Source organism: Coregonus lavaretus, assembly GCF_964263955.1.
Source record: "Coregonus lavaretus genome assembly, chromosome: 18".
Classification (NCBI taxonomy): domain Eukaryota; kingdom Metazoa; phylum Chordata; class Actinopteri; order Salmoniformes; family Salmonidae; genus Coregonus; species Coregonus lavaretus.
The window spans coordinates 15392440-15419228 of NC_140005.1; the positions used below are offsets into that span (position 1 = coordinate 15392440).

General features: G+C 43.3%; 2 protein-coding genes across 2 annotated transcripts in view; one reads left to right on the forward strand and one right to left on the reverse strand.

Moving 5' to 3' along the window:
• Positions 1-1040, forward strand: part of LOC311145326 (tyrosine-protein kinase receptor-like) — a gene marked incomplete at both ends in the record, with an annotated part of 112741 nt that extends 111701 nt beyond the window's left edge. The window contains one exon of the mRNA XM_084181557.1: positions 33-1040. Coding sequence (XP_084037683.1) covers positions 33-1040 — 1008 coding nt within the window. The remainder of the gene's footprint in view (positions 1-32) is intronic.
• Positions 1041-4462: 3422 nt separating this feature from the next.
• On the reverse strand, positions 4463-25170 carry itpka (inositol-trisphosphate 3-kinase A). Its single transcript, XM_084181481.1, has 7 exons — positions 24214-25170; positions 9097-9196; positions 8627-8840; positions 6517-6721; positions 6141-6242; positions 5696-5767; positions 4463-5429 (listed from the first exon to the last, which is right to left on the reverse strand). Exons 1-7 carry the CDS (start codon positions 24643-24645, stop codon positions 5202-5204), a joined length of 1353 nt encoding a protein of 450 aa, XP_084037607.1. The 5' UTR covers positions 24646-25170; the 3' UTR covers positions 4463-5201.
• Between the last annotated feature and the right edge of the window lie 1619 nt (positions 25171-26789).

Below are 26789 nucleotides of genomic sequence, written 5' to 3' on the forward strand. Positions count from 1 at the left end.
GTTTTATATTCTCTCTCTTTTCTTCCGCCCAGGACCCTGATGTGATCAACACGCCCCTGCCTGTGGAGTACGGTCCCACAGTGGAGGAGGAGTTAAGCACTGTGATCCGCCCTGAAACCCCAGGCAGTCTGACCCCTCTGCTGGTGGCCCACTCTGCCTCCCAGGAGGTCTCTCCCCAGATCACGTCGCTGCCCCAGCCCCACAAGCCCCATCTGCTGCTGCAGAGGCCCCAGCAGCTGCCTCAGGAGGTGGCCTCCTACCGCGAGGCCCTGAAGCCCTGCTGGGCTGAGCCTGTCCCTGCTCCGGGTCCAGGGATCTGCCCTGGTGCCTGGCTTCACCCCGAGCCCCTCAACCGGCCCTGCTCCAGGGACAGCTCCTTCTCAGGCAGCCAGAAGCTAAAAAACAAGACCAAGAACCTGTGGAACCCAACCTATGGCTCCTGGGTGCTGGAGAGCTTTGGTCGGGGGAAGACAGCCCTATCTCATACCAAGTCCATGCCCCTGTCCAGCAGCTCCTCCGCCCCCCAGGCAGCCACCCCTACCTCTGAGTGCAACCAGTCTGGGTGCGATGGCAGCAGTGACCTCCATGCCCCCAGTAGTCTGTGCTCCTCGTCCTGCCAGGCCCTCTCCACTTCCCAGCCCCAGAAGGCCCAAGCAGGGGGAGCCAGTGGGGGCCAGACCCTGGGCATGGACCTGGCTAAGCTGCAGAGCTTCCCCTGTGGCAATGTCAACTATGCCTACGATGAGCAGAGCTATGAGGCAGAGAGCCTGCCCCTGGTGGTGCCCAAAGGCCCAAAGCCCTGCCCCAGCACCAGTGCCAGCACCAGCTGTGCCCCCAGCACCTCTTTCTCCTCGTCCTTCTCCTCCTGCTCAGGGGCAGGCCTGGGTGTGGCCTCCTCCTGTATGCCCAAACTGCTACTGAAGCGCCATGCCAGCTATGGACACGAGGATGTGAGGAGACACACCAAGCCTGAGAAACCCACCCGGGACAGAGACTCAGGCTTCTCTCTGTCTGAGGACCTCAGCGTCACCCCTGTCTAACCCTGGCCCCTGGGTGAGCGGAGCAGAACACTGGAACAGACCCCACACCTCACTGGCAATGCACAGGAACACACTATTGGAGATGGCAGACATTTTCACCAAATCATTTTCACTCCCTTTTTGTCGATTCATTGTTTTGTTTTATAAAGTTTTGGTACTACTGATGATGCGTTGTAGTTAGTATAGATGGTGTGAGAATTAAATGAAAGCCCACAGTAGCAAGAAAACACAACAGCTTAAATACAGAAGGAGATGCTGCTTTGCCTGGAGACAGGTAGCATGTTCTCTTCCTGAGGTGGAATATGACACAACCCAAGAAGGCCGTCAGTGGCACAGAAGCACACCCAAGCCTCAGAGGATTTCTAGGCCCTAGCTGGATTCATCTGCATCCATTCAAATGTGCAGCGTCTCCTCTGGTTCAGGGCTCTTTTGTTAATCCATTCCTTTCTTCTCTGTTTATAACATTACCTTGTTAGGTTTACACTGGAATTAATGACTGGGATTGACTGCTAAATCAATACTGTGAAAACAGATAGGAAGCTCTGGTTGCCTATGCAGGTGATGGTAAGGCAGAAAGGAGAATTTCAGTATGACTAGACCAGAGAGAGTGTATGAACTTGTGATAACAATTATAATGACTTGTGCTGTCTACTGTTCCCTATCTGGCTCATAAGCAAAAGTGAATCTCTTGTTTAGAATTGTCATAGTTATTTTGTAGATAGCATTTACATTTTATTAATACCGTAGTCTGTTTTACTGTATTATAGGCATTGACTACTAATACTTCACCCTCTCTACATGCATTTAATCTTATGGTGACTGTTCTCACTCTTTACTGAAGAGTGTTTTAGAGACACCAAGAGCAGGGAATGTGGTAGTAGGAGCTCCTCTGTAATTTGTCCATCTTGTTCCAACACGGAAAATGTTAATACTACTGACTTTCACCTTGGCTACACCAATATATTAAATACTATTATTTCACATTGGAATTCCTATGTAAACTGGACTAACTCATTCAATTTGTAGCAGTTATACTTCATTTATAACTTCATTTATAACGTGTTTTTGTATATGTTTATGTGTCTTGTAGTTGATCACTGCCATTGGGTCTGCAAGAGCACTAGTGTTTGTGATGTAATACTCTACACTACCTCTTATACTCAGCAGGGGGCAGCACTCTCATGCAATACCAAATAGTTTGTATTTGTATTTCACTAGAGGGCTTGCTTGCTATTTATGACACAATAACATTTATTATTGTTATGAGTTGTTGTTAAAGCAGTAAGGTTGCTGATATACATGTTAGCTTATTACACTGAAATAAAGTTTACTGGTTGCAATAATGTTAGGTTACGATAATGTTATATGGTTCCATGATGCACTTTGTAGCCATCTCAAAGTCTGACGATATTTCTGAATGGAGCCTAAAGGTATAAAAGTCTTGTCATGCTCTTGACAACATCACTATTACTCACGAATTGTAAATCTGCTGAGACCTTGAGGGATTGTGTTTATTTTAGGATCCATGGGAGCCTATATACAGTTGAAGTCGGAAGTTTACATACACCTTAGCCAAATACATTTAAACTCAGTTTTTCACAATTCCTGACATTTAACCTAGTAAAAATTCCCTGTTTTAGGTCAGTTAGGATCCCCACTTTATTTTAAGAATGTGAAATGTCAGAATAATAGTAGAGATAATTATTTCTTTCAGCTTTTATTTCTTTCATCACATTCCCAGTGGGTCAGAAGTTTACATACACTCAATTAGTATTTGGTAGCATTGCCTTTAAATTCTTTAACTTGGGTTAAACGTTTCGGGTAGCCTTCCACAAGCTTCCCACAATAAGTTGCATGAATTTTGGCCTATTCCTACTGACAGAGCTGGTGTAACTGAGTCAGGTTTGTAGGCCTCCTTGCTCGCACACGCGTTTTCAGTTCTGCCCACACATTTTCTATAGGATTGAGGTCAGGGCTTTGTGATGGCCACTCCAATACCTTGACTTTGTTGTCCTTAAGCCATTTTGCCACAACTTTGGAAGTATGCTTGGGGTCATTGTCCATTTGGAAGACCCATTTGCGACCAAGCTTTAACTTCCTGACGTCTTGAGATGTTGCTTCAATATATCCACATAATTTTCCTTCGTCATGATGCCATCTATTTTGTGAAGTGCACCAGTCCCTCCTGCAGCAAAGCACCCCCACAGCATGATGCTGCCACCCCCGTGCTTCACGGTTGGGATGGTGTTCTTCGGCTTGCAAGCCACCCCCTTTTTTGTCCAAACATAACGATGGTCATTACGGCCCAAAAGTTATATTTTGTTTCATCAGACCAGAGGACATTTCTCCAAAAAGTAAGATCTTTGTCCCCATGTGCAGTTGCAAACCGTAGTCTGGCTTTTTTATGGCGGTTTTGGAGCAGTGGCTTCTTCCTCGCTGAGCGGCCTTTCAGGTTATGTCGATATAGGACTCGTTTTACTGTGGATATAGATACTTTTGCACCTGTTTCCTCCAGCATCTTTACAAGGTTCTTTGCTGTTGTTCTGGGATTGATTTGCACTATTCGCATCAAAGTACGTTCATCTCTAGGAGACAGAACGCGTCTCCTTCCTGAGCGGTATGATGGCTGCGTGGTCCCATGGTGTTTATACTTGCGTACTATTGTTTGTACAGATGAACGTGGTACCTTCAGGCATTTGGAAATTGCTCCCAAGGATGAACCAGACTTGTGGAGGTCTACCATTTTTTTTCTGATGTCTTGGGTGATTTCTTTTGATTTTCCCATGATGTCAAGCAAAGAGGCACTGAGTTTGAAGGTAGACCTTGAAATACATCCACAGGTACACCTCCAATTGACTCAAATTATGTCAATTAGCCTATCAGAAGCTTCTAAAACCATGACATCATTTTCTGGAATTTTCCAAGCTGTTTAAAGGCACAGTCAACTTAGTATATGTAAACTTCTGACCCACTTGAATTGTGATACAGTGAATTATAATGAAATAATCTGTCTGTAAACAATTGTTGAAAAAATGACTTGTGTCATGCACAAAGTAGATGTCCTAACCAACTTGCCAAAACTATAGTTTGTTAACAAGAAATGTGTGGAGTGGTTGAAAAATTAGTTTTAATGACTCCAACCTAAGTGTATGTAAACTTCCGACTTCAACTGTATTACAGTGAAGAACCCCCCTATATGGATTCTACCTGGTAAGGTACAATCTCCTAAACAAATGTTTGTCTGTGAAAACAATTGTATTTTAGTTCACATATTTTCCTTAGAATATTGTGTCAAGGCTTAATTTCTGCAGATCCAAAGTTGTGTGCCTCTACACAGAAGAACAAATGCTATAAACTCTATGCAATATACTTGTTCTTGTATACTTCTACCCCAAATAAATGAATAAATATTTCTCTCCTTTGTGTTTTGATAAGTGTTTTATAATACAGCAAGACAGATTTTTGCTTGTACATATGACAGAAATCCCAATACACAACCATTTCTAACTCATTGGGACAAGGCAATAGTGTTTTTCTGAGGTTAGTCTCATGGACTGTCATAATACAATACTTGCTAGAAAAAGTGATACATTTTTCATTCATCCTTCGTCATGATAATGAGATGATCCTAAAGACGCACTGGTGTATGTAACTGTATTAGAATAGAGTATGCCTAATGTCTTCAATAAAGTTTGAAAAATACAAAATAAAATAGAACATGCTTGATTATCAAAAATGTCAATCAATCAAATCTAATGACACCTTGGAATATGGAATGGGTTGGATTTCTATGCAATACTGTCCCTTACATCGATAGTATTGTATGGCTTTCTAGAATATAATCACAGGTTTCTGTCTATTCATTAATTTGCATCCCCTAAAATCCATAGTTTGTTCACAAGACACAGACATACTTTAAAAAACTCCCTCTCTTATCTCCATGCTACAATAGTTTCAACAATACGCTGAGATCCAATTTGTTGTGCTCAATACAGTAAGTAGGTAAGCTGTAAGTTTGATTTACACAGTATGTATACTTTGTGATTGACGGGACCCTTGAGACTGTATATTACTGCCAGGGTCCTCTAACTACTAGAATGGTGTAGTCCATCTCTCCCAGGTGGCCATAGCTTAAAGGCACTCATTAGTCCATTTACTAGTTTATGAACTAGTTCCTTCACTAGTTCCTTTGTTAGTCAAAGAGCCCAGTGTCCTCATCAGGTTGTCCAGTCCCCACATGTATCCGTCCTCTCGGTTGCCCTCCTGCCAGGGTATGCAGTGGTCCAGAGTCTGTCCCTCTGGTAAAGCTGTAGTCTTGCCAAAGTCAATGAGCCAAACATCAGCTTGCCCAGTGTGGTCATGAATGAAGAGGAGGGAGCTTCCAATCACCTTGGAGAGAGAAGACTTGTACTCATTACAATATCCACTGGCCATACACTGGTTGAATCAACAGTGTTTCCACATAATTTCAATGAAATTACATTGAACCAACGTGGAATAGATGTTGAATTGACGTCTTTGCCCAGTGGGTATAATCATTCATATTATTTACCGGTCTGCCTCATAAAAGCTCTTAGATGTGTTTAATATATCTAATGTGATGAACAAACGTTAACAGAAAACAGGTGCAGATGAACTAAAGTTTCTATATTCACCTCGTGTCTCTTGAAGAACTCAGATGACTTCAGGGCTTGTTGAATTTCTTCTAGTTTTCTCAGGTAGGAAATCTGTATTAGAGAGGCAATATGATTATTCTGGCTGTAGAGTTGAGACTTGGGAGCCTCCCTTGATAAATTCATTAAATCAATAGAGGTTATATGTCTAGGTCGTTCAATTCTATTTGCTATCTGTCATTCCAACAGGATCTACTGTAGTGCATATTGCCATGTGGGTTGCTCATCCTATCCAAATATTTACCAATGTGTCCAATCTTACAAAAGACAGGTAAAGTCAAACCAATTTGTTTGACTCTTCAAGTATTCACTTTACATGTGACATGTACATGTACTGTATGTCTCTATTTGTCTAAGAATCAGCAGACCATGCAAATGAATGCGGATGCAACACCATAACAGGTAAGACTAGTAGCTGTCAACCTACTAGTATGTTTGTGTTGTTTGTGGCAAAGTCCCTGAAGACCTGTGTGACATCCTCCTTAGACCGGGTCTTCTTGAAATCCGTATGGCACGTCCCGTCAGCTTTCTGAAAGAAGGAACAGTCAATATGTTGATAAGCAGCACTGTCCACGTGCAACAGGGTCAAGGCTTCAACATGACTTCATTACATACAGTATGTAATGAACTTCACATGAAAAACTGTGCAACATTAACCATAAAAAATGTTTTTAGTCCAGAAATAAGGCTTTTGTATATGTTCTGGTTTAAATGAAAAGGGATCTCTGTGGTGGCGTTTTGAGTGAACACTGACTGAATTCCTTCCTTTATGTTGACACACATGTTGACACACGGGTACTTGCTTTGATGCCTTCGATGCGGAAGCCCAGTGTGTGTGTGGAGCTGAGGGTCTCTCTCCACTGCATATAGCGGGGTTTGGTGACGGCCCTCTGGAGGTGCTCCTGGGGGCTGGGGGCCTCACTGTCCACCTCCAGCATCTTGTCAAACAGGTCCCTACGGAGCTTAGGTCGCTCTCGGGCTCGAACCAGCTCCTCCTCCAGATACGTCCTGAGGAGAGGACAACAGGGAGAGACACACTGAGGGGCCATGACACTATTTAGCACCCTCACAGCTAAGTGACTTTTCATTTGGTCTTGTTGTGTATGATAGCTGAGTGGCATTACAGACAATGGCATGTTATACTTAAGCAATAAAGCCCGAGGGGGTGTGGTATATGGCCAATATACCATGGCTAAGGGCTGTTCTTAGACATGACGCAAAGCGGAGTGCCTGGATACAGCCCTTAGCCGTGGTATATTGGCCATATACCACAAACCCCAGAGGTGCCTTATTGCTATTATAAACTGGTTACCAACGTAATTAGAGCAGTAAAAATAAATGTTTTCTCATACCCGTGGTATAAGGCTGTCAGCCAATTAGCATTCAGGGCTCGAACCACCCAGTTTATAATATTACTTTTTTATGCTTTGGATGGTAGAATTGACTTGCTAATTCAACATGTATCGCTAAAGCGTTACAGATTGCGCAATAGAATGTAAAGGTAATTTACGATTGAGCCGACATATGCAGCGTTTACCGTAATGGAAGTCTCCGCTAACGCGGGAACATTGCCTTTAAATTTCAATCACGCTGAAACGCTGAACTTCCACTATGTAGATTGAATAGAGCCCTAAGTCTTATTTGGCAGAGTCCTATGTGCAGTGAATTTCAGTTTCATTCTGCTAACTGAACTTCCTCTGTATAAAAGAAGGAAGCCAGGAGGAGACTCCAAAGTACACAGCATGACTGTTAGTTTAATTGTTTGACAGTATGAGTGTGTGTTAGCAGTAGGTGAAAGAGCTTGGGTGGTTCTGTGTGTTTGTCAAAAGGGAGTCACCAGGGACACCCTATGCCTGCACTCCATCTCCCCACTTTGTGTGTGTGTGTATGTGTGTGTGTGTGTGTATGTGTGTGTGTGTGTGTGTGCGTGTGTATGTGCGCGTGTGTGTGTGTGTGTGTGCGCGCGCGTGTGTGTGTATGTGTGTCTACATGTGAGTACGTGTGTACATGAGTGTGTGTGTATGTGGTTCTTTCTGGCTGTGTACAGGAAACATGTGGCTCAGTAGTGATGGCCTCTCTGTGTGCCTTGACGCACAACCCACTGTGTGTGGCAGGAAATCCTCAGAGAACCAGTAACAACAGGTGTTTTATCAAGAGCAAACAGAACAGGTTGACAGTCTGTATGTTCTACTATCAGGAGCAGTGAGTGACGTGTAAGAGGGATATTGGTAAATTACAGTAGTCCAACAGTGATTTGTTAGTATTATCTCAACATTGCTTAATACCTTGTTGCACCTAATCCACCTATAGGGCCAGACATATGTAGTATTCTGCACATTATTATAGAACAGACATACTGCTGCTCCCTACTCACTACACCTTCTCCCTACTTACTAATGCTGCTCCCTACTCTCTACTGCTGCTCCCTACTCACTATTGCTGCTCCCTACTCACTAATGCTGCTCCCTACTCTCTACTGCTGCTCCCTACTCACTATTACTGCTCCCTACTCACTACTGCTGCTCCCTACTCACTACTGTTCCCTACTCACTACTGCTGCTCCCTACTGCTGCTCCCTACTCACTACTGCTGCTCCCTACACACTACTGCTGCTCCCTACTCACTACTGCTGCTCCCTCCTGCTGCTCCCTACTCACTACTGCTGCTCCCTACACACTACTGCTGCTCCCTACTCACTACTGCTATTCACTACTGCTGCTCCCTACTCACTACTGCTGCTCCCTACACACTACTGCTGCTCCCTACTCACTACTGCTGCTCCCTCCTGCTGCTCCCTACTCACTACTGCTGCTCCCTACTCACTACTGTTGCTCCCTACACACTACTGCTGCTCCCTACTCACTACTGCTATTCACTACTGCTGCTCCCTACTCACTACTGCTGCTCCCTTACCTCACTCCCATCTTGCAGTCCATGACACTAGGTCTATCAAAGTTGACCAGTAGATCTGTCATATGTAGGAAGGGATCCCCATCCCTCTCTACAACACCATGGTATCCTGGTACAAAGTCCTGGAGCACGTCTCCCTGCAGTCTCTCAAAACACAGCTTCTCATTCTCAGAGAACTTTTTCAGAATGGTGCCTTCTTCGCCAGCTTTGAAATTACCTGGAAAAGATAAGCAATGACACACTGACATTCCACAGCAAACCACTAACGACTGCCAGTTTCAGATGGAATCTGACATTGTGTGTAATGGGTTAGTATTGTATTAAAGTGACCAGTAGTATACAGTAGTCTCTGTGTCTTGTGTTCTTTATTTTGTGTGGAAGATGTACAGTACACATCATCTTACATTAGTGATTAGTTCTTGGTATGCTGCTGTGATAGGTGAGGGGTCATGTCCATGATGACTGTGTTTTACCTTTGTGTCCAGCTAGTTGAACCCAGGACAGATTTCTTCTCTGGGGGGAAACAAAAGGCCAGTTGACGATAGCCTTTATCTTCCACCAAGATTTGCTCTGCTGAAGAAGGACCAAGCACAGGAACAGTCAGCTTTACCTCTATGGATTATCTGGCTCATTATTAACCAGGCAGAGACACTGTCCTCAAGACAGCGCTCACCAGTAGGGTGGATGTAAATGAAGTTGTATAACGATAATAATCTTGGATAATGATCATGATTTGAATTCAATTGATGACGGACAGCTGTCTAAATCACTTGGCCACTGTTACTTGAGTAATTTGCTACTGTACGTCACTAACCCTAGCTTCATGTCCTCATCCCGGCTCAACTCTAATCCTAGCCTCAAACCTAACCCTGACCCAAGCCTTAACCCTAGCCTCAAACCTAACCCTGACCCAAGCCTTAACCCTAGACTCAAACCTAACCCTGACCCAAGCCTTAACCCTAGACTCAAACCTAACCCTGACCCAAGCCTTAACCCTAGCCTCAAACCTAACCCTGACCCAAGCCTTAACCCTAGCCTCAAACCTAACCCTGACCCAAGCCTTAACCCTAGCCTCAAACCCAACCCTGACCCAAGCCTTAACCCTAGCCTCAAACCTAACCCTGACCCAAGCCTTAACCCTAGCCTCAAACCTAACCCTGACCCAAGCCTTAACCCTAGCCTCAAACCTAACCCTGGTCCAAGCCTTAACCCTAGCCTCAAACCTAACCCTGACCCAAGCCTTAACCCTAGCCTCAAACCTAACCCTGACCCAAGCCTTAACCCTAGCCTCATCCGCAAACATATTAGTCTCTTACATGTTGTCATTTCTGTGGAACTCACATTTCCCTACCAGCTGCTGTGTATGGTCGCACTTGACTGACTTGCTGCTGCCATGTGATTTGCATTAAGACATAGTCATGGAGATCTTGTTCAACAAGATCTGGATGATTCAGACAGAGAAATTATGACTTTGTTTCCCTATGTGTGATGAGATGTTGAGTGAGTCACACATCATGTGACTCACTCAACCGGGAGACCCATGGGCGGCGCATAATTGGCCCTGCGTCGTCCAGGGTAGGGGAGGGAATGGCCGGCAGGGATGTAGCTCAGTTGGTAGAGCATGGTGTTTGCAACGCCAGGGTTGTGGGTTCAATTCCCACGGGGGGCCAGTATGAAAAATAAAATAATGTATGCACTCACTCTGCTAAATGACTAAAATGTAAATGTAATGTTCACAGCAGACATGCTTCACAGACAGACAAGTACTTAGCACGTGCTTGATGACACAGAAGTGATACATAATGTTATTTTTTAGATCGATTTCACAATAGCTCGATGTACAGTGATTCAGGGTTATGACTGAGACAGAGGTCGGAGGTCACTATTCAGTATGCTGAGATTGCAGTAAAAGGAAGTAAAGCCCTGGTAATTGGCTTCAGTGAAAGAACACTACTCATTCTATTGAGTGTAAACACTCAAAACAAATAACAGAACCCACAGCCACTCTGAAAGGTCAAGTGATATGCGCCACTCGCTGGTGTTGTTGATGTGGCGTATAAAGTTGAATTGTTGTTGTAATAATAGCCAGCTGTGTGGGTGTCATGTTTCCACACAGTCCTTCAACTCTCTCTCAAACACATAACTAACAGCCAATAGTAATACTGACAACCTATTCATCAACATGTATTTAAAAAAAGCCCTGTGCTCTGTCAAGATAAGGAAATATGAACATATAGTCCTTTCATTTGTGGCTACACAGTAATTCTAAAAAAGTGAAGTAGTGTAAAAGATGAAGTAGAATTTCAACATTGTAGTAGGTGTTTAAATTCCTGAAAATAAATGCTCAATTTTAACTGTATGCAGTGTGTTATCTCACAAACTACAATACAACGCAATGTTTGTGAAAAATGTTTATTTCTATAACCCTCTAGATAATACATACCTGGTTAGTTCTGGGACAAACCTTACTTTGTAAAGCCGGGCCTATTGTGGTTCACAGACTGACAGAAAATAAGGCATCTACAATCAGCTGCAAATAAAGCCTACTACATGTTAACTTTACCAATTACAATGTCATAACAGTAACAAGAACAGGAACAAGGGAGTAACAATACTGTATGATTCACTCAAGCTGTTGATTCACTCAATACTGTATGATTCACTCAAGCTGTTGATTCACTCAATACTGTATGATTCACTCAAGCTGTTGATTCACTCAATACTGTATGATTCACTCAAGCTGTTGATTCACTCAATACTGTATGATTCACTCAAGCTGTTGATTCACTCAATACTGTATGATTCACTCAAGCTGTTGATTCACTCAATACTGTATGATTCACTCGGTTTCTCAACCTGGCACATTCTAATATGAGCATGCATTAGCATACGTGTATTTGACAAATTGCTAGCATCAATAAATGTGATGTCATCAAAATTCACTCCTCTTTTTCACTACAAGTCACTGTCATACTGGAAATACAGAGAACGGGTAACCTAGAGTACAAAGTAGTAGTTTTCTTGCTGTGTTGAAAGTTCAATACCTAAATGTCAATGTGGCTGAAATTGGCACACAACCATTTGTCATAGACTCATAGGACTATGGGGGTGACTTGTAATGTAAGTGTGGGGGCTGACTGGACATTTTATCTGCTATAAACAAAGGGTATAGAGAGTTAATGCAATCTCTCTTTTCAGATGTTTTGAATGACTAGAAAGATCAATGAAATGGTTGGGTATGAGAGCTTTTCAAGTGGCCTGCCCCTGTTGAAACACTGAACACTGAGCAGTGTTCCACAATGTACACAGCCCATCCTTCCCTTCCAGTAGGGCCAAGCAATATGTATTCAGCGTTTTTAAAGGAAGCTGACAGGAATGGCCTTCTATGGAGATGGCTGAGCATAGCTCTGAAGAGTTACACAGATGTACAGACACCGATGTCGGAGACAAAGTCAAATATGGCTTCTGACAACAAGCAGATACAGAGGCCTTAGAAGTCCCACATGTTTTTTACGTTCATAAGTGACATTATTTGAAAACTTTGTTGGATCATCATACACACAGCAAATTCTCCAGTGTTAAAAAAACAAAACACTGAGTGTGTTAAATCAACACTGAAAGTGTTGAGTCTGTGGACCCCTATAGACACCGGAACAATGTTAAATTAACATACTGCTTAGTGTAAAGCCTTATTCAAATATTTCCCAGAGTGCCTTTCCTTTCAAGGCCTGCGGTATGGCCTGAGGTATGAACTTGGGTACAATTATGCACTCATTACTGACCTTTGTACCACTACAGAGACAAGTGTTTGTACCCGTTTAGGAACAAATCTAAACCTTTTTTTCTGAGAGTGTAATACAATGACCTGAAACTCATCAGGCCTGCAAGTCACATTATGCTGGTTTAGGGAAAGTGGATACCTACACTACCAGTCAAAAGTTTGGACACACCTACTCATTCAAGGGTTTTTCTTTATTTTTACTATTTTTTACATTGTAGAATAATAGTGAAGACATCAAAACTATGAAATAACACATATGGAATCATGTAGTAACCAAAAACGTGTTAAACAAATCAAAATATATTTTATATTTGAGATTCTTCAAAGTAGCCACCCTTTGCCTTGATGACAGCTTTGCACACTCTTGGCATTTTCTCAACCAGCTTCACCTGGAAAGCTTTTCCAACAGTCTTGAAGGAGTTCCCACATATGCTGAGCACTTGTTGGCTGCTTTTCCTTCACTCTGTGGTCCGACTCATCCCAAACCATCTCAATTGGGTTAAGGTTGGGGGATTGTGAAGGCCAGGTCATCTGATGCAGCACTCCATCACTCTCCTTCTTGGTCAAATAGCCCTTACACAGCCTGGAGGTGTGTTGGGTCATTGTCCTGTTGAAAAACAAATGATAGTCCCACTAAGCCCAAACCAGATGGGATGGCATATCGCTGCAGAATGCTGTGGTAGCCATGCTGGTTAAGTGTGCCTTGAATTCTAAATAAATCACTGACAGTGTCACCAGCAAGCACCCTCACACCATCACGCCTCCTCCTCCATGCTTTACGGTGGGAAATACACATGCAGAGATAATCCATTCACCCACACCCCGTCTCACAAAGACACGGCGGTTGGAACCAAAAATCTCAAATTTGGACTACAGACCAAAGGACACATTTCCACTGGTCTAATGTCTATTGGCCCAAGCAAGTCTCTTCTTCTTATTGGTGTCCTTTAGTAGTGGTTTCTTTGCAGCAATTCGACCATGAAGGCCTGATTCACACAGTCCCCTCTGAACAGTTGATGTTGAGATGTATCTGTTACTTGAACTCTGTGAAGCATTTATTTGGGTTGCAATTTCTGAGGCTGTTAACTCTAATGAACTTATCCTCTGCAGCAGAGGTAACTCTGGGTCTTCCATTCCTGTGGCGGTCCTCATGAGAGCCAGTTTCATCATATTGCTTGATGGTTTTTGCGACTGCACTTGAAGAAACTTTCAAAGTTCTTGAAATGTTCCGTATTGACTGACCATGTCTTAAAGTAATGATGGACTGTTGTTTCTCTTTGCTTATATGGACTTAGTCTTTGACCAAATAGGGCTATCTTCTGTATACCCCCCTACCTTGTCACAACACAACTGATTGGCTCAAACACATTAAGAAGGAAGAAATTCCACAAATTAACTTTTAGTCATTTAGCAGACGCTCTTATCCAGAGCGACTTACAGTTAGTGAATACATATTTTTTTTATACTGGCCCCCCGTGGGAATCGAACCCACAACCCTGGCGTTGCAAACGCCATGCTCTATCAACTGAGCTACATCCCTGCTGGCCATTCCCTCCCCTACCCTGGACAAATTGTGCGCCGCCCATGAGTCTCCCGGTCGCGGCCGGCTGCGACAGAGCCTGGCTTCGAACCAGGATCTCTAGTGGCACAGTTAGCACTGCGATGCAGTGCCTTAGACCACTGCGCCACTCAGGAGCTCAATTAACAAGGCACACCTGTTAATTGAAATGCATTCCAGCTGACTACCTTATGAAGCTGGTTGAGAGAATGCCAATAGTGTGCAAAGCTGTCATCAAGGCAAAGGGTGGATATTTGAAGAATCTCAGATATAACATATATTTTGATTTGTTTAACACTTTTTTGGTTACTACATGATTCCATATGTGTTATTTCATAGTTTGGATGTCTTCACTATTATTCTACAATGTAGAACACAGTAAAAAATTAAGAAAAACCCTGGAATGAGTAGGTGTGTCCACATTTTTGACTGGTACTGTAGACAGTTGCACAACTGAATGCATTCAACCGAAATGTGTCTTCCGCATTTAACCCAACCCCTCTGAATCAGCGATTGCAAGGTGCAAGGTGCAAGGTGATGTGTATTGGAATCCAGCCAGTGTGGTGATATCCAACTTTTTGAATTTTGTATCACACGCAATCTGTATTCAGAATGACTGCCAGGGTTGGGAAGGCTAAGCTATGAAACTACCTAAAGAATCTAAACTGGAACAACCATTTCAGTAATGGATACAATAAGTCTAAGTAACATATTGGATTAGTTTAGAACATTTTGTAATTTATATTTGAGTAGCATAGGGATCATTTATTAATAAATCAATGTACATGCAAAAACATAGATATTGAAACAAACAATTCAAAAAATCAATATGCAATAGAGCATGCTGGGAAATATGAGGTACAAGGTTTTGGTTCAAAGTAATGTGTATGAGTTTAAGGCCCCTGTATTAGGATAAAACTAGGCCCTCAAAATAAGGCCTTACGAAATACATATGGTATTATATTAACAATGTTTTTTTTTTTTTTATGACATCATATTCACTTATGATCTCACTTGGTGAAGTCCATAGGACTGAAAATGGATGAATGCAACAACCATGCTATGTCTCTGTCACTAACAAATACAGTCATGGGTGGTAACTCCACAATTTACTCGAAAGGCAAGGCACTTTGGGAAATATTTCAATAAGGCTTAAAATTAAGTAGTTTGTTCATTTAACAATGTTCCGGTGTCTATATGGTTTCACAGACTCAACACTTACAGTGTTTTTGTAACACTGGAGAATTTGCTGTGTAGGTATTCACAGCTACTTTTAAGTTTGAGGGTTTAAAACTACTGTATTGTCCTGTATTACTATTTTATCATTGCAAGCCATCAGTCAAGTGTTGAAGTCAAATACAGCACCACCCTCAGTCCTCCTGAATCATAGGTCTGGCGTACAGCAGCACCTGTATTCTGAGCTATAAGACAATGCTAAAACAAGATGGCCGCCTCCGACGAGGGACCAGGGTGATTTCAAAGTTTTTGAAGACCATCAGACATGAAGGGATTTAACTCAATTAAAGGAAAATTCCACCCCAAAACTATATTTTGGTATTTGTTTCATTAGTCCATTGTTGACATAGTCCCAAAATGTTTTGCTTGTTAGTACTCTAGTTTTCAAGATATGTAACTTTCAAAATATAGAAATCATCCCCGTATGATGCATTTTGCATCATATAATGCTAGGTTTTGGGATGAAATACAGTGTCTGTAATAAGTGTCTGTAATTACCCAAGTGATCAGCGCTAACTTGGCTGTTGATTAGATTCGAAAAATCCTTTCACATTTCTAAATGTGCTGTTTTTCACTTAAGGAGAGTGTTTCATTGTACTGCAATATAAAGACGAAAACGTTACTAAGATACTCAAAACAACTGATTATACCAGTATCACATGTACTGTATGTGGCTTAATGTCTTGTATATGAAAGGGTTGTAGACTAATACATTAAGGAATGGATGTTTAATACATTCATCAGAAGGCTTACATCCATTAAAGAATGAAGAAGCACATGTCAGAGAAGAGACGTCTTTCCAGTTATCATACAACACAGTGCTGAACTATAGCCTAACCCTTCCTCTCCTTTAGGCTCCTTGGCTCTTGGCTAATGTAACCTAATAAACACGCAAGACAGTGCTCGTTGAGCTCTTTGAAAGCATGTAGGTCAATTCATATAATACTTGTGATCAAATAACCACCTCAATGTTATTACTTTAGACTGTAGACAATTAGACCCTGCTTTAAGATATGTTCTATATATTGTCTGCACTGTGATTTGAAGTTAAGAACAAATCTAGAAACTTTTCAACAACCTTCAACATTGTTTTTCATCCAAACATGGTACTGTACTTGGAAAATACTGTAGATAGATTATTACTTTATACAGAAGAGTTTACTCAGTCATAATAACCAAATTATTTTAGACCAGATCTGATCTTAACTCTACCCACATGTACATATTACCTCAACTACCCAACAAGCTGGTGCCCCCGCACATGTGGTCCTCTGTAGCTCAGCTGGTAGAGCACGGCGCTTGTAACGCCAGGGTAGTGGGTTCGATCCCCGGGACCACCCATACACAAAAATGTATGCACACATGACTGTAAGTCGCTTTGGATAAAAGCGTCTGCTAAATGGCATATTATTATTATTATACATTGACTCTGCACCGGTACCCTGTATATAGCCTCCCTACTGTTATTTTATTTTACTTCTGCTCTTTTTTTCTCAACACTTTTTTGTTGTTGTTGTTTTATTTTACTTTTTTATTAAAAAATAAATGCATTGTTGGTTAAGGGCTGTAAGTAAGCATTTCACGGTAATGTCTACACCTGTTGTATTCGGCGCATGTGGCAAATAAAATTTGATTTGATGTATGCTAGTAGACAAGAGTCCCTTATCTCTACGTATGTAATGCTCTCAGATAATCACAGAACAGACATTTCAGTAACTGAAAAAGAGCACCACCAACTGGTGGTGGTCTCCAAAGAGGTGCATAGGTACAACTGTCCCAGCATCCCGGTTAGAGGATGTTAGGAACACCAGTTAGGAAGTCCAGGGTGGAGGCTTGTCCATATGAAAAGGTCCAAATGTGAGTTGATGTGGACAGGAGTTCACAGAGGTTGTCTCAACCTGCCCTCCTCCTGGAAACAACTAAAGCAGGGGTGTCAAACGTACGGCCCGCGGGCCGGATCATAATACTCAGTCATAATAACCAAATTATTTTAGACCAGATCTGATCTTAACTCTACCCACATGTACATTTTACCTCAACTACCCAACAAGCTGGGTAGAGTTAAGATCAGATCTGGTCTAAAATAATTTGGTTATTATGACTGAGTAAATGCGCTGCAATTTTTCAATAAAACAAACTGCTGTTCCAATTGCGTCCACTGGATGGCGCAATAGCAATTGTGTTAAGCAAGCAAACTGTTTATACCGGGGCAGAGCAAGTAGGTCAAGCACGTGCAGCCAATGAGCTACTTTGTTTTGCCCGCGATATTTATTATGGCTTCTACTTTTAACATTATGTGCTTTGGCACCCTCATTGCCCCAATATGTCTCTGTCAAAAAAGAGAAAAGTGGACGCAGAGTGCAGAGTGTTCCAAGAAAAATGGTCATCCTATTTAATCACGGAATTGAATGGGAAAGCTGTATGTTTGGTAGGTTCAGAGCATGTTGCAGTGCTGAAAGAATATAACCTTCGTCGCCACTATGTGAGTCTTCATGCCGACAAATATGACAACTTTCAAGGACAGCGGAGATGAGAGAAGGTGAATGAACTGTTGGCGGGTCTGAAGAAACAGCAGTCTGTGTTTACTCACAGCCGAGACATCAGTGACGCTGCAGTGAAAGCTAGCTACCTCATTGCTAATGAAATCGCAGTGACTTCAAAACCATTTAGTGAGGGTGAATTTGTAAAAACATGCATGATGAAGGCAGCGGAGATTGTGTGCCCTGAAAAGCGGCAGGCTTTTGCAAATATCAGCCTGACAAGAAACACAGTTGCAGACAGGATTTCCGATCTTTCAGTGGATTTGGACAGCCAGTTGAAGCAAAAAGTAAAGTCATTTATTGCGTTTTCGGTTGCAATTGATGAAAGCACGGACATTACAGATGTTGCACAACTGGCCATTTTTTCATCCGCGGAGTTGATGACACATTGACCGTCACCGAGGAGTTCGTGGAGTTGGTGCCGATGACAGATACAACGACAGCAGCTGATATTTTTACCGCACTCGTCGGCGCGCTGGACAGGGTCGGAGTGGACTGGTCCCGCGCTGTCAGCCTGGCTACAGATGGTGCGCCCTCAATGATCGGGAAAAAAGCAGGCGTTGTGACAAAGTTCAGAGAGAAAGTGCAATCTGCAAATGGAGGACGTGATTTTTTGACTTTTCACTGTATTTTGCACCAGGAGGCTTTGTGTTGCAAGTCATTAAAGATGGATAACGTCATGAAGGTGGTCATCCAAACTGTTAATTTCATCCGATCCAGAAGCCTGAATCACCGTCAGTTTGACAGCCTTCTCAGAGAGAAAGACCACATCTATGGCCTGCCATACCACACTGAGGTAAGATGGTTAAGCCGAGGTGCTGTGCTGAGGCGTTTCTTTGATTTACGAGAAGAAATTGAACAGTTCATGGAAGAAAAGGGCAAACCAGTGTTAGAATTTCATTCCGCAGAATGGATGCCGGACCTTGCATTTATGGTGGATGTTACAGAGCACCTGAATAACTTGAACAAACAGCTGCAAGGGCGCAACAAAGTTGTCACGCAGTATTATGACAGCATACGTTCTTTCAAGTTGAAGCTGTCATTGTGGGAGACGCAACTTGCCGGTGGTGATGCAGCTCACTTCCCCTGTCTGAAAAATGTGTGCGCGACCCAACATGTGGCAGACATGAAGCGGTTCAAAGATAAAATAACTGGACTGTTACAGGAGTTTGAGCAACACTTTCAGATTTATGTTTATATGTTTTTATGTTGATGTGCTATTGTTTTTAATTGATTTTATTTTATTTGTATATTTAACCTATTCTTGACTCTGTGGTTCTTGCACTTGTTTGGGGAACAGGATTTCATTATTTTTATCTACATTTCTGCCTGAGAAATGACACCCTGATATAGTTCTGTGATCTGTGAAACAGTTCTGTTAATCACTGAGGCATTGTGTGTTTGTGTGTTCTTTTTCTTTAGAATTTTCAAATAAACTTGACGTGTTTTATGATTAATAGTGATGTTGTGCTTGTACTATTTTGGACACACTGTCCTCAGGCTCCAGCTTTATGTTGTATGTTGATCGTATTAAAACAAAGAAAACAATCTGAAGTTGTTGTTTTTAAGTTATATATACCATGATTTTTCCGGTCCGGCCCACTTGGGAATAGATTTTCCTCCATGTGGCCCCCGAGATAAAATGAGTTTGACACCCCTGAACTAAAGAGTTCAGGGGCAGACTAACCTAACGTAGCAGGCGTAAAAGAAACGCCTGAAACTAGATCCCCTTCATACTGGTCTTGACGAGAAGAAAAATAACTGTCAGGGGAGGATCTCTTCTGCCCTGTTCAACCAATCCAGTAAATGTGGAGGAGGAGTTAAGATGGAGTATCGCCCTTGTTAACTTCCAAAAGCATAACTCGCGTCACAGGCTCTCTTTCTATTTCCTCTGAAAACCGGAACATCCGGTTGTTGGGGACTCGGCAGAGGCTAGGGGCAGACTGGAGTTTCCAACCCAAGGCGAGTTCCAGCAGGCTCCCTAGCAACCTCCCTAGCAATGGAGGTGTGAATTACCCTCAACTGCAGGACAATAATCAGGCTCTAGTCGGGGGATGGTAACCTACTTGATGCAGCCTGAGATCACAAAGTTTTTGTCTCCTAAACAGGCTGAGGGAGGAGGATTTTCTACAGCTGCCCCAAATGTATGTAGTACATTTTTAACTCAGCGAAACACTCCAGTTGCCGCCCAGATCTGGTCCGGGAAGTGGATCCTGGCGCTGAATCTGGCGGTGTCCGGATGGCAGGGTTGAGCGTCAGACCCAATGCTGGTTGTGGGTCTACCTGCGGAACTGGTCCTGCAGGTAGAGGTGGAGCAGGCTGGAGCTCTGGCACTTGCTGGACTGATTGCAGCTCTAGCAACGTATCGGCTTGCTGGAGCTCTGTTGGTCGCATGGCAGGCTGCAGCACTGGCGATGGCTCGGCTGGCTCAGGTGCTGCTCGTGGTGGAACCAGTAAGGGTGAAGGAATGTGCTCTTCCTGCTGGTGGAATGTAGGCTTGGGCGGTATCCAGATTGTCATACCTACATAACGACCTTGTGCCATACTGGGATTTTCGGTAATACCGGCACTCAACCCCCACTCTGCCTCTGTAATCCAAAGGTTAGCAATGCTAACAAGTAAATGTAAAATCCCATAGAGAATGCAAACTAAATGCTAACGTTTTATACAGTCTCTGACCTAAACTATTTTCAGGACAGACATTCCAGCTCATAAAGTTATATAAGTAACTCAAAAATGCTACTCACAGTTTGCTGCACGCACAAAACAAATATTAGACAGCAAGGCTCTTGATCCAGGAGGGTGTTCCCTCTTACCAAGTGAAGCTTGATTTTGGAAGAAGCTAACAACTTAGCTAGATAGTTAACTAGCTACTAAATTAGCAAACCAAATGCACAACTGCAGAGCATTGCACACATTCTAGACAGTTAACTTAATAGTTATAAGATATCTAGCTGGAAAACATTTAGCTGTGAATTCCATACTGTAACTAGATCACCTGGGGCGTGCTGAACAACAGTGAGTGACTCACAAGGCTCCGGTGTCTCGTCTTTGTGTACTTGTAAACAAACACCACGTGACTCGGGACTACCGGTAAGCTTCATAAAGAAAACTTATGTGACAGGTGAAATGAAGAACGCAATCTTCTTTATCTCCTAACGTATTGCACAAGTTGACATTAGGTATTTACTTAAAAAGTAGCTACAAATATTCAAATGTATAAAAATAAAAAACGTCACATAAATAGTTTTAGCGGTATTGACGGTATTGAAAAACCATCCTGTGGCTATTTCCAAATACCCCGGTATACACAGTGTACCACCCAAGCCACAGAGGCTTGGGCAGTCGCTGGTCTGGCTGCATCGCTGTCATCAGGTAGACTGACTGGAACATTTTGGACGACGTGGCTGGGTGCAGCTCTGGCAACTGCTTGGCTGGCTCAAGGAATGGCAACAGGAGCCGTGGAGGCCGGGTTGGTTCCAGCGCCGGCATAGGAGCGTGAATGGATGCCCGTCGTTGCATCTGTGCGGGTGGCAGGCCTGGGGTCAACTCTGGCAGCTGCTGGGTGGACTTGCGCACAGGGGGCTGCATGGCTGGTTGAAGCTCAGGGTGCTGCGTTTCTTGCTGGACGTGCTGGAGTCCTGGTGGCCGAATGATGGGCCAAGGCGCTGGCGAGGGCACAGGCTGGAGAACCTCCTGGGGAGCTGGTGACCACCTGACATGCTGGAGTCCGGATGGCGGCTGAACTAGCTGGCGGGCCAAGCCGGGACCAAGCCGTTTGAGGCTGCTCCACTGCCTGGTACATAGGATACAGTTTGTCGGTTCTGTGGTACTCGGGACCTGAGGTGCAGGCCAGGCATTGGGGTGCTGCCAGTAACCAGGTGGAGGTAGTGGAGCTGGTGGCTGCTGGACAGGAGCGGGACTCAGGACCGGTGCTGCAGGGTTTCTGTGCCTGCGTCTTGCTTTCAGGGCCGTAGCTACATATGAGGACACCGAGGTCCAGACCTCTGTATATTTTTTAGAAATATACAGTACCAGTCAAAAGTTTGGACACACCTACTCATTCCAGAATAATAGTGTAGAAGACATTGTAGAATAATAGTGAAGACATCAAAACTATGAAATAACACATATGGAATCATGTAGTAACCAAAAAGTGTTAACAAATCAAAATATATTTTTGATTTTTGATTCTTCAAAGTAGCCACCCTTTGCCTTGATGACAGCTTTGCACACACTTTTTATATAGTTTTGGTCTCAACTTACTGTTGAGAGTTAGAATAGTAGAATACACAAGGTGCAATTTTGAAACTTGGTAGTGCATCAGCAGTTTTCCTCTTGTTATGTCACACACTGACAGTCACTCAATTAGCCCATGGCCATGTCAGTTAACATTTGTTAGATTGGTAAATTTACTCCCGAGTGGCGCAGTGGTCTAAGGCTCTGCATCGCAGTGCTAGCTGTGCCACTAGAGATCCTGGTTCGAATCCAGGCTCTGTCGTAGCCGGCCGCGACCGGGAGACCCACGGGACGGCGCACAATTGGCCCAGGGTAGGGGAGGGAATGGCCGGCAGGGATGTAGCTCAGTTGGTAGAGCATGGTGTTTGCAACGCCAGGGTTGCGGGTTCGATTCCCACGGGGGGGCCAGTATGAAAAATCGAAAAAATCTAATGTATGCACTCACTAACTGTAAGTTGCTCTGGATAAGAGCGTCTGCTAAATGACTTAAATGTGAATTAGTCTAGCCAGCTATCCAAACTTGTAGTAATCATGGCCGAATTACCAACCGGGCACGTGCCCAGGGGCCCTGTCCTCCAGAGGGCCCCCATTGATTTTGTTAGTAACTCTCACTCAGATATCACATTAACATGGCATAAGTCATGGCAAAATGTGTAGAATTGCAGAAAATTATCTTGTAAAACTGCAAAAAATTGTCCCCACCCCATAGCAAAATGTGTGAAATTGCAGGAAAACCTAGCTGTAAAACTGCACCAAAAAAAGTTCTGTAAAGGAAACATATTTGTTTACTTTTGGTTAATAAAATATAAAAATTTTTCTGCTAACAGATCTCGCTGTACTTAAATTATAGTTTTGAATCCCGGTGCTGAAATAATGTGAGTTAATGTGTAGCAGCTAATTGCATATCTAATAGGCTATGTGTTTGTAGATGTACTGAGGTGAATGAACCTACATCAGCCAAGGTGATAATGGATGGGGTAATATTTGCTTGTTTTTAAATTGTATAGAAATGCAATGAATGAACTTCAACTCCTGCCTCCCACTGGAATTTTGGTCCTCCCCTTCTCGCGCGGTGTGTGTGCCTGGTCTGGGGCATGGCATGCGGCATGAACTGCATCCTGTCACTACTGGTCATAACCCAGGACAATTGTTCCTATCCGGCTCGAAGGACCATGAGAAAGAACGTTGGTGGTCTGGAAAGAGGTACCGTTTCAAATCATAGGTACAACTGTCCCAGCATCCCGGTTAGAGGATGTAGAATGACCAGTTGGAGACAGATACACAGTTCACATGTTTATTACCACACTCAACACAGACACACACGGCAAACAAGAAGGAGTAATGGTGGAAGTGGAAGTGGAAGTGGAAGTGATAGTGTTTTATTTTCAGTGACGCACTAAACACCAGTTAGGAAATCTACGGTGGAGGATTGTCAACATGAAAAGGTCCAGATATGAGTTGATGTGGAGCAGTGTTTCCCAACCCTGGTCCTCGAGTACCCCCAACAGTACACATTTTTATTGTAACCCTTGGACAAGCACACCTAATTCAACTTGTCTACTAATCATCAAGCCCTCGATGAGTTGAATAAGGTGTGATTGTCCAAGGCTACAATGAACATGTGTACCGTTGGGGGTACTGGAGGACTGGAGTTGGGATACACTGATGTGGAGGACAGGAGTTGTCTCAACCTGCCCTCCTCCAGGAAACAACTAAAGAGTTCAGGGGTAGACTGGGGTCTTCAGCCCCAGGCTAGAACACTGATGGGCTGACTGGGTGTCACATGACCATAGCCAGGAGAGTTCCAGCAGACTATCTAGCAATGGAGGTGTGAATGTCCCTCTACTGCAGGACAACAGTCAGGCTCTGTTCAGGGGATGATAACCTACATGATGTAGCCTGAGGTCACAAAGTTTCTGTCTCTGAAGACAGGCTGAGGGAGGAGGGTTTTCCACAGTAACTACACACAGTGATTGGTTGTTTTTACTACTACTAGTTACTACATTGATGCAAAGTTTGTATAACATTCACCAGTAAATCTGTTTTATAGCAGCCTCAGCCTGACAGGTAGATCAGGGTCAGACTGGGACTAGAATAGAATAGAATCCACTAGAAGAGAATAGAATTGAAGAGAATAAGCTAACTATTTTACCCCAGAGTTGCAATGCTCTGTAGGGTGTAATTACAATGTAACAACAATATGACTTTATTTGAATGAAGAATAGTCTATACTCACTTCACCCGTGTCCTCACACAAATGTTCTAAAGTGATATTTCCCTTGCTCTTTGTCTCGTTGTCACTCAGAATGTCATCCTCTGACTCTTCCAACATGATGGAGGAGCCTGTTGAGGAGATAGAGGAGTTTGACATTTTCCGTCGCAGAGAACCTTCCACATCAGCCCAGTCCTCCTGCTGGATCTCCCGCGAGCAGCCTCCATCTGTGGTTATTGTCACCTGCGGTACACGGTGCGCCTCCATCATACTAGTTTGCCCTTGAGTGGAGTTAAACTCAGGTAACCTTTCTTCTTTCATCTGGAAGAGTTCATCGCGAAGCTCAGATGCTCTGCGGCTTGTTCTGCGCTCTTTAACGAACCCATCACTAATACCAGCACCAGACAGCCCTGCCTCCTTGGAGAACTTACGCCTCTTCTCCCTCTCCTTCGGCATTCGACTGATGAACGTGCGCGAGTGTTCAAAATTGTACGGCGCAACGATTTAATGTAACCGCACTCAGTCAAACGTGGTCATCTCAATACAGTTGACCGACTATATTTGAGTGCAAGTCTCAGTGTATGAAATATTTTGCAATACTGCAATAGGTTTTCCTCTGTTTAGGCCACTGTCCGATAAAAGAGAGACGTTTCAGGCGGTCGTCATCGGCGGTCCAATGTGCTGACTGGTGTTTTGGGGAACCCCTTTCCTTAGCTCACATCTCGTCGACGGTGTTAACCAAAGACACACGCTTTTATCTTCCGCATTGATTTCGTCTCTCTTCCTGACTGAAATATAAGGTCAGTGCAATTCTGGATCCTTGGGACGTCCATACACTAAACCTTAACCCCACCCTAACCTTAATCGTCACCATGTTAAATATCAACTTCAATGGGGGGTAGAGACGTCCTAAGGATCCCCAATAGCAATCCTTTTATTTTGAGTTTTCACATTACTTCCTCATTCAGTCTTGCACTCTGTAAAATAGATATCACCCACTGCGTTCAAGCGGTAGAGGGCCAAAACAGGCTACACCGGTTCCAGCTGTTGTAGTTGTCAACTGAACAAACTCATACATTTTGTTATATGATTAACAAAATCAAGAGGGGTTCAAACGTCTCACTGAAAAACTACGATGTTGTATGAGACATATTTTCACTGTAGCTGCATAAAACCAAGGCAAGCCAAAGTTAATGTAACCCAAAGTGAATTGATGATCATTTTCCACTCATCAGATGAATGAGTCACCATTACGAACTGTCTCAGGAACCATGATTTATAATGGCATGATGTATAGTCAAACAAGTGGGCACACGCTGGTTAAATCAATGTTTTTCCACGTAATTTCAATGAAACAACATTTAACCAACGTTGAATAGACGTTCAATTGACGTCTGTGCCCAGTGGGAAATATGAGATGAGGGAGGAAACTGTCTGCACTATCAAGCCTTTAACATGTTGTTGTGGTATGGTTGCAGTCAGCAGACAGTAGCGATATTGTACACAGTTGTTAACTCACTGACCATAGATAGTATCCCTGGGTGTGTGTGTTCTGTGTATACATTAACTTCCTGTCAAATCCTATCCTACCAGAATATTGTTTTAGGACAGTGGTCACCAACCGGTCGATCGCGATCGACTGGTCGATCTCTAAAGCACTCCCAGTCGATCACCAAACATTTCTGTAAACCACCCAACGATAATGCCTTGATTTCCTATTTGTTATTCGTTTCGCGCTGTCGGCGGTAGGTGGCCTTGATTCTGAAGCCCTAGCGCCGGGAAGTAAAGGGTTCCCATTGTGAACCAGTTCATGTGTCTGAAGGTAGAACTCCGCCTCCCGCCAGCCCCAGAGAGCAAATCAAGTGCACCTATAAGCCTACCGCTGGCCAATCAAATAGCTCAGATCACTGTCTTCACTGTTTCCTGAAGCCATAGACAAAAAAATAAATATTGAATGCACAGTAAAATTGATACTGTAAGATTTAAAAACGTTTAAAACCATGACTAGATGACTAGATGTGTATGTTAATGTTTAAGTTGTTATTCAGCACTGTCAACACTTAAGCCATAAAATATATACAGTGAGGGAAAAAAGTATTTGATCCCCTGCTGATTTTGTACCTTTGCCCACTGACAAAGAAATGATCAGTCTATAATTTTAATGGTAGGTTTATTTGAACAGTGAGAGACAGAATAACAACAACAAAATCCAGAAAAACGCATGTCAAAAATGTTATAAATTGATTTGCATTTTAATGAGGGAAATAAGTATTTGACCCCTCTGCAAAACATGACTTAGTACTTGGTGGCAAAACCCTTGTTGGCAATCACAGAGGTCAGACGTTTCTTGTAGTTGGCCACCAGGTTTGCACACGTCTCAGGAGGGATTTTGTCCCACTCCTCTTTGCAGATCTTCTCCAAGTCATTAAGGTTTCGAGCCTTACGTTTGGCAACTCGAACGTTCAGCTCCCTCCACAGATTTTCTATGGGATTAAGGTCTGGAGACTGGCTAGGCCACTCCAGGACCTTAATGTGCTCTTCTTGAGCCACTCCTTTGTTGCCTTGGCCGTGTGTTTTGGGTCATTGTCATGCTGGAATAC

Coding starts and splice junctions, on each gene's coding strand:
- itpka (XM_084181481.1), bottom strand. CDS start 24,645: ATGCCGAAGGAGAGGGAGAAGAGGCGTAAGTTCTCCAAGGAGGCAGGG. Junction 8,841..9,096: donor TCAACTAGCTGGACACAAAG/GTAAAACACAGT, acceptor TATCTTTTCCAG/GTAATTTCAAAGCTGGCGAA. Junction 6,722..8,626: donor GACTGCAAGATGGGAGTGAG/GTAAGGGAGCAG, acceptor TCCTCTCCTCAG/GACGTATCTGGAGGAGGAGC.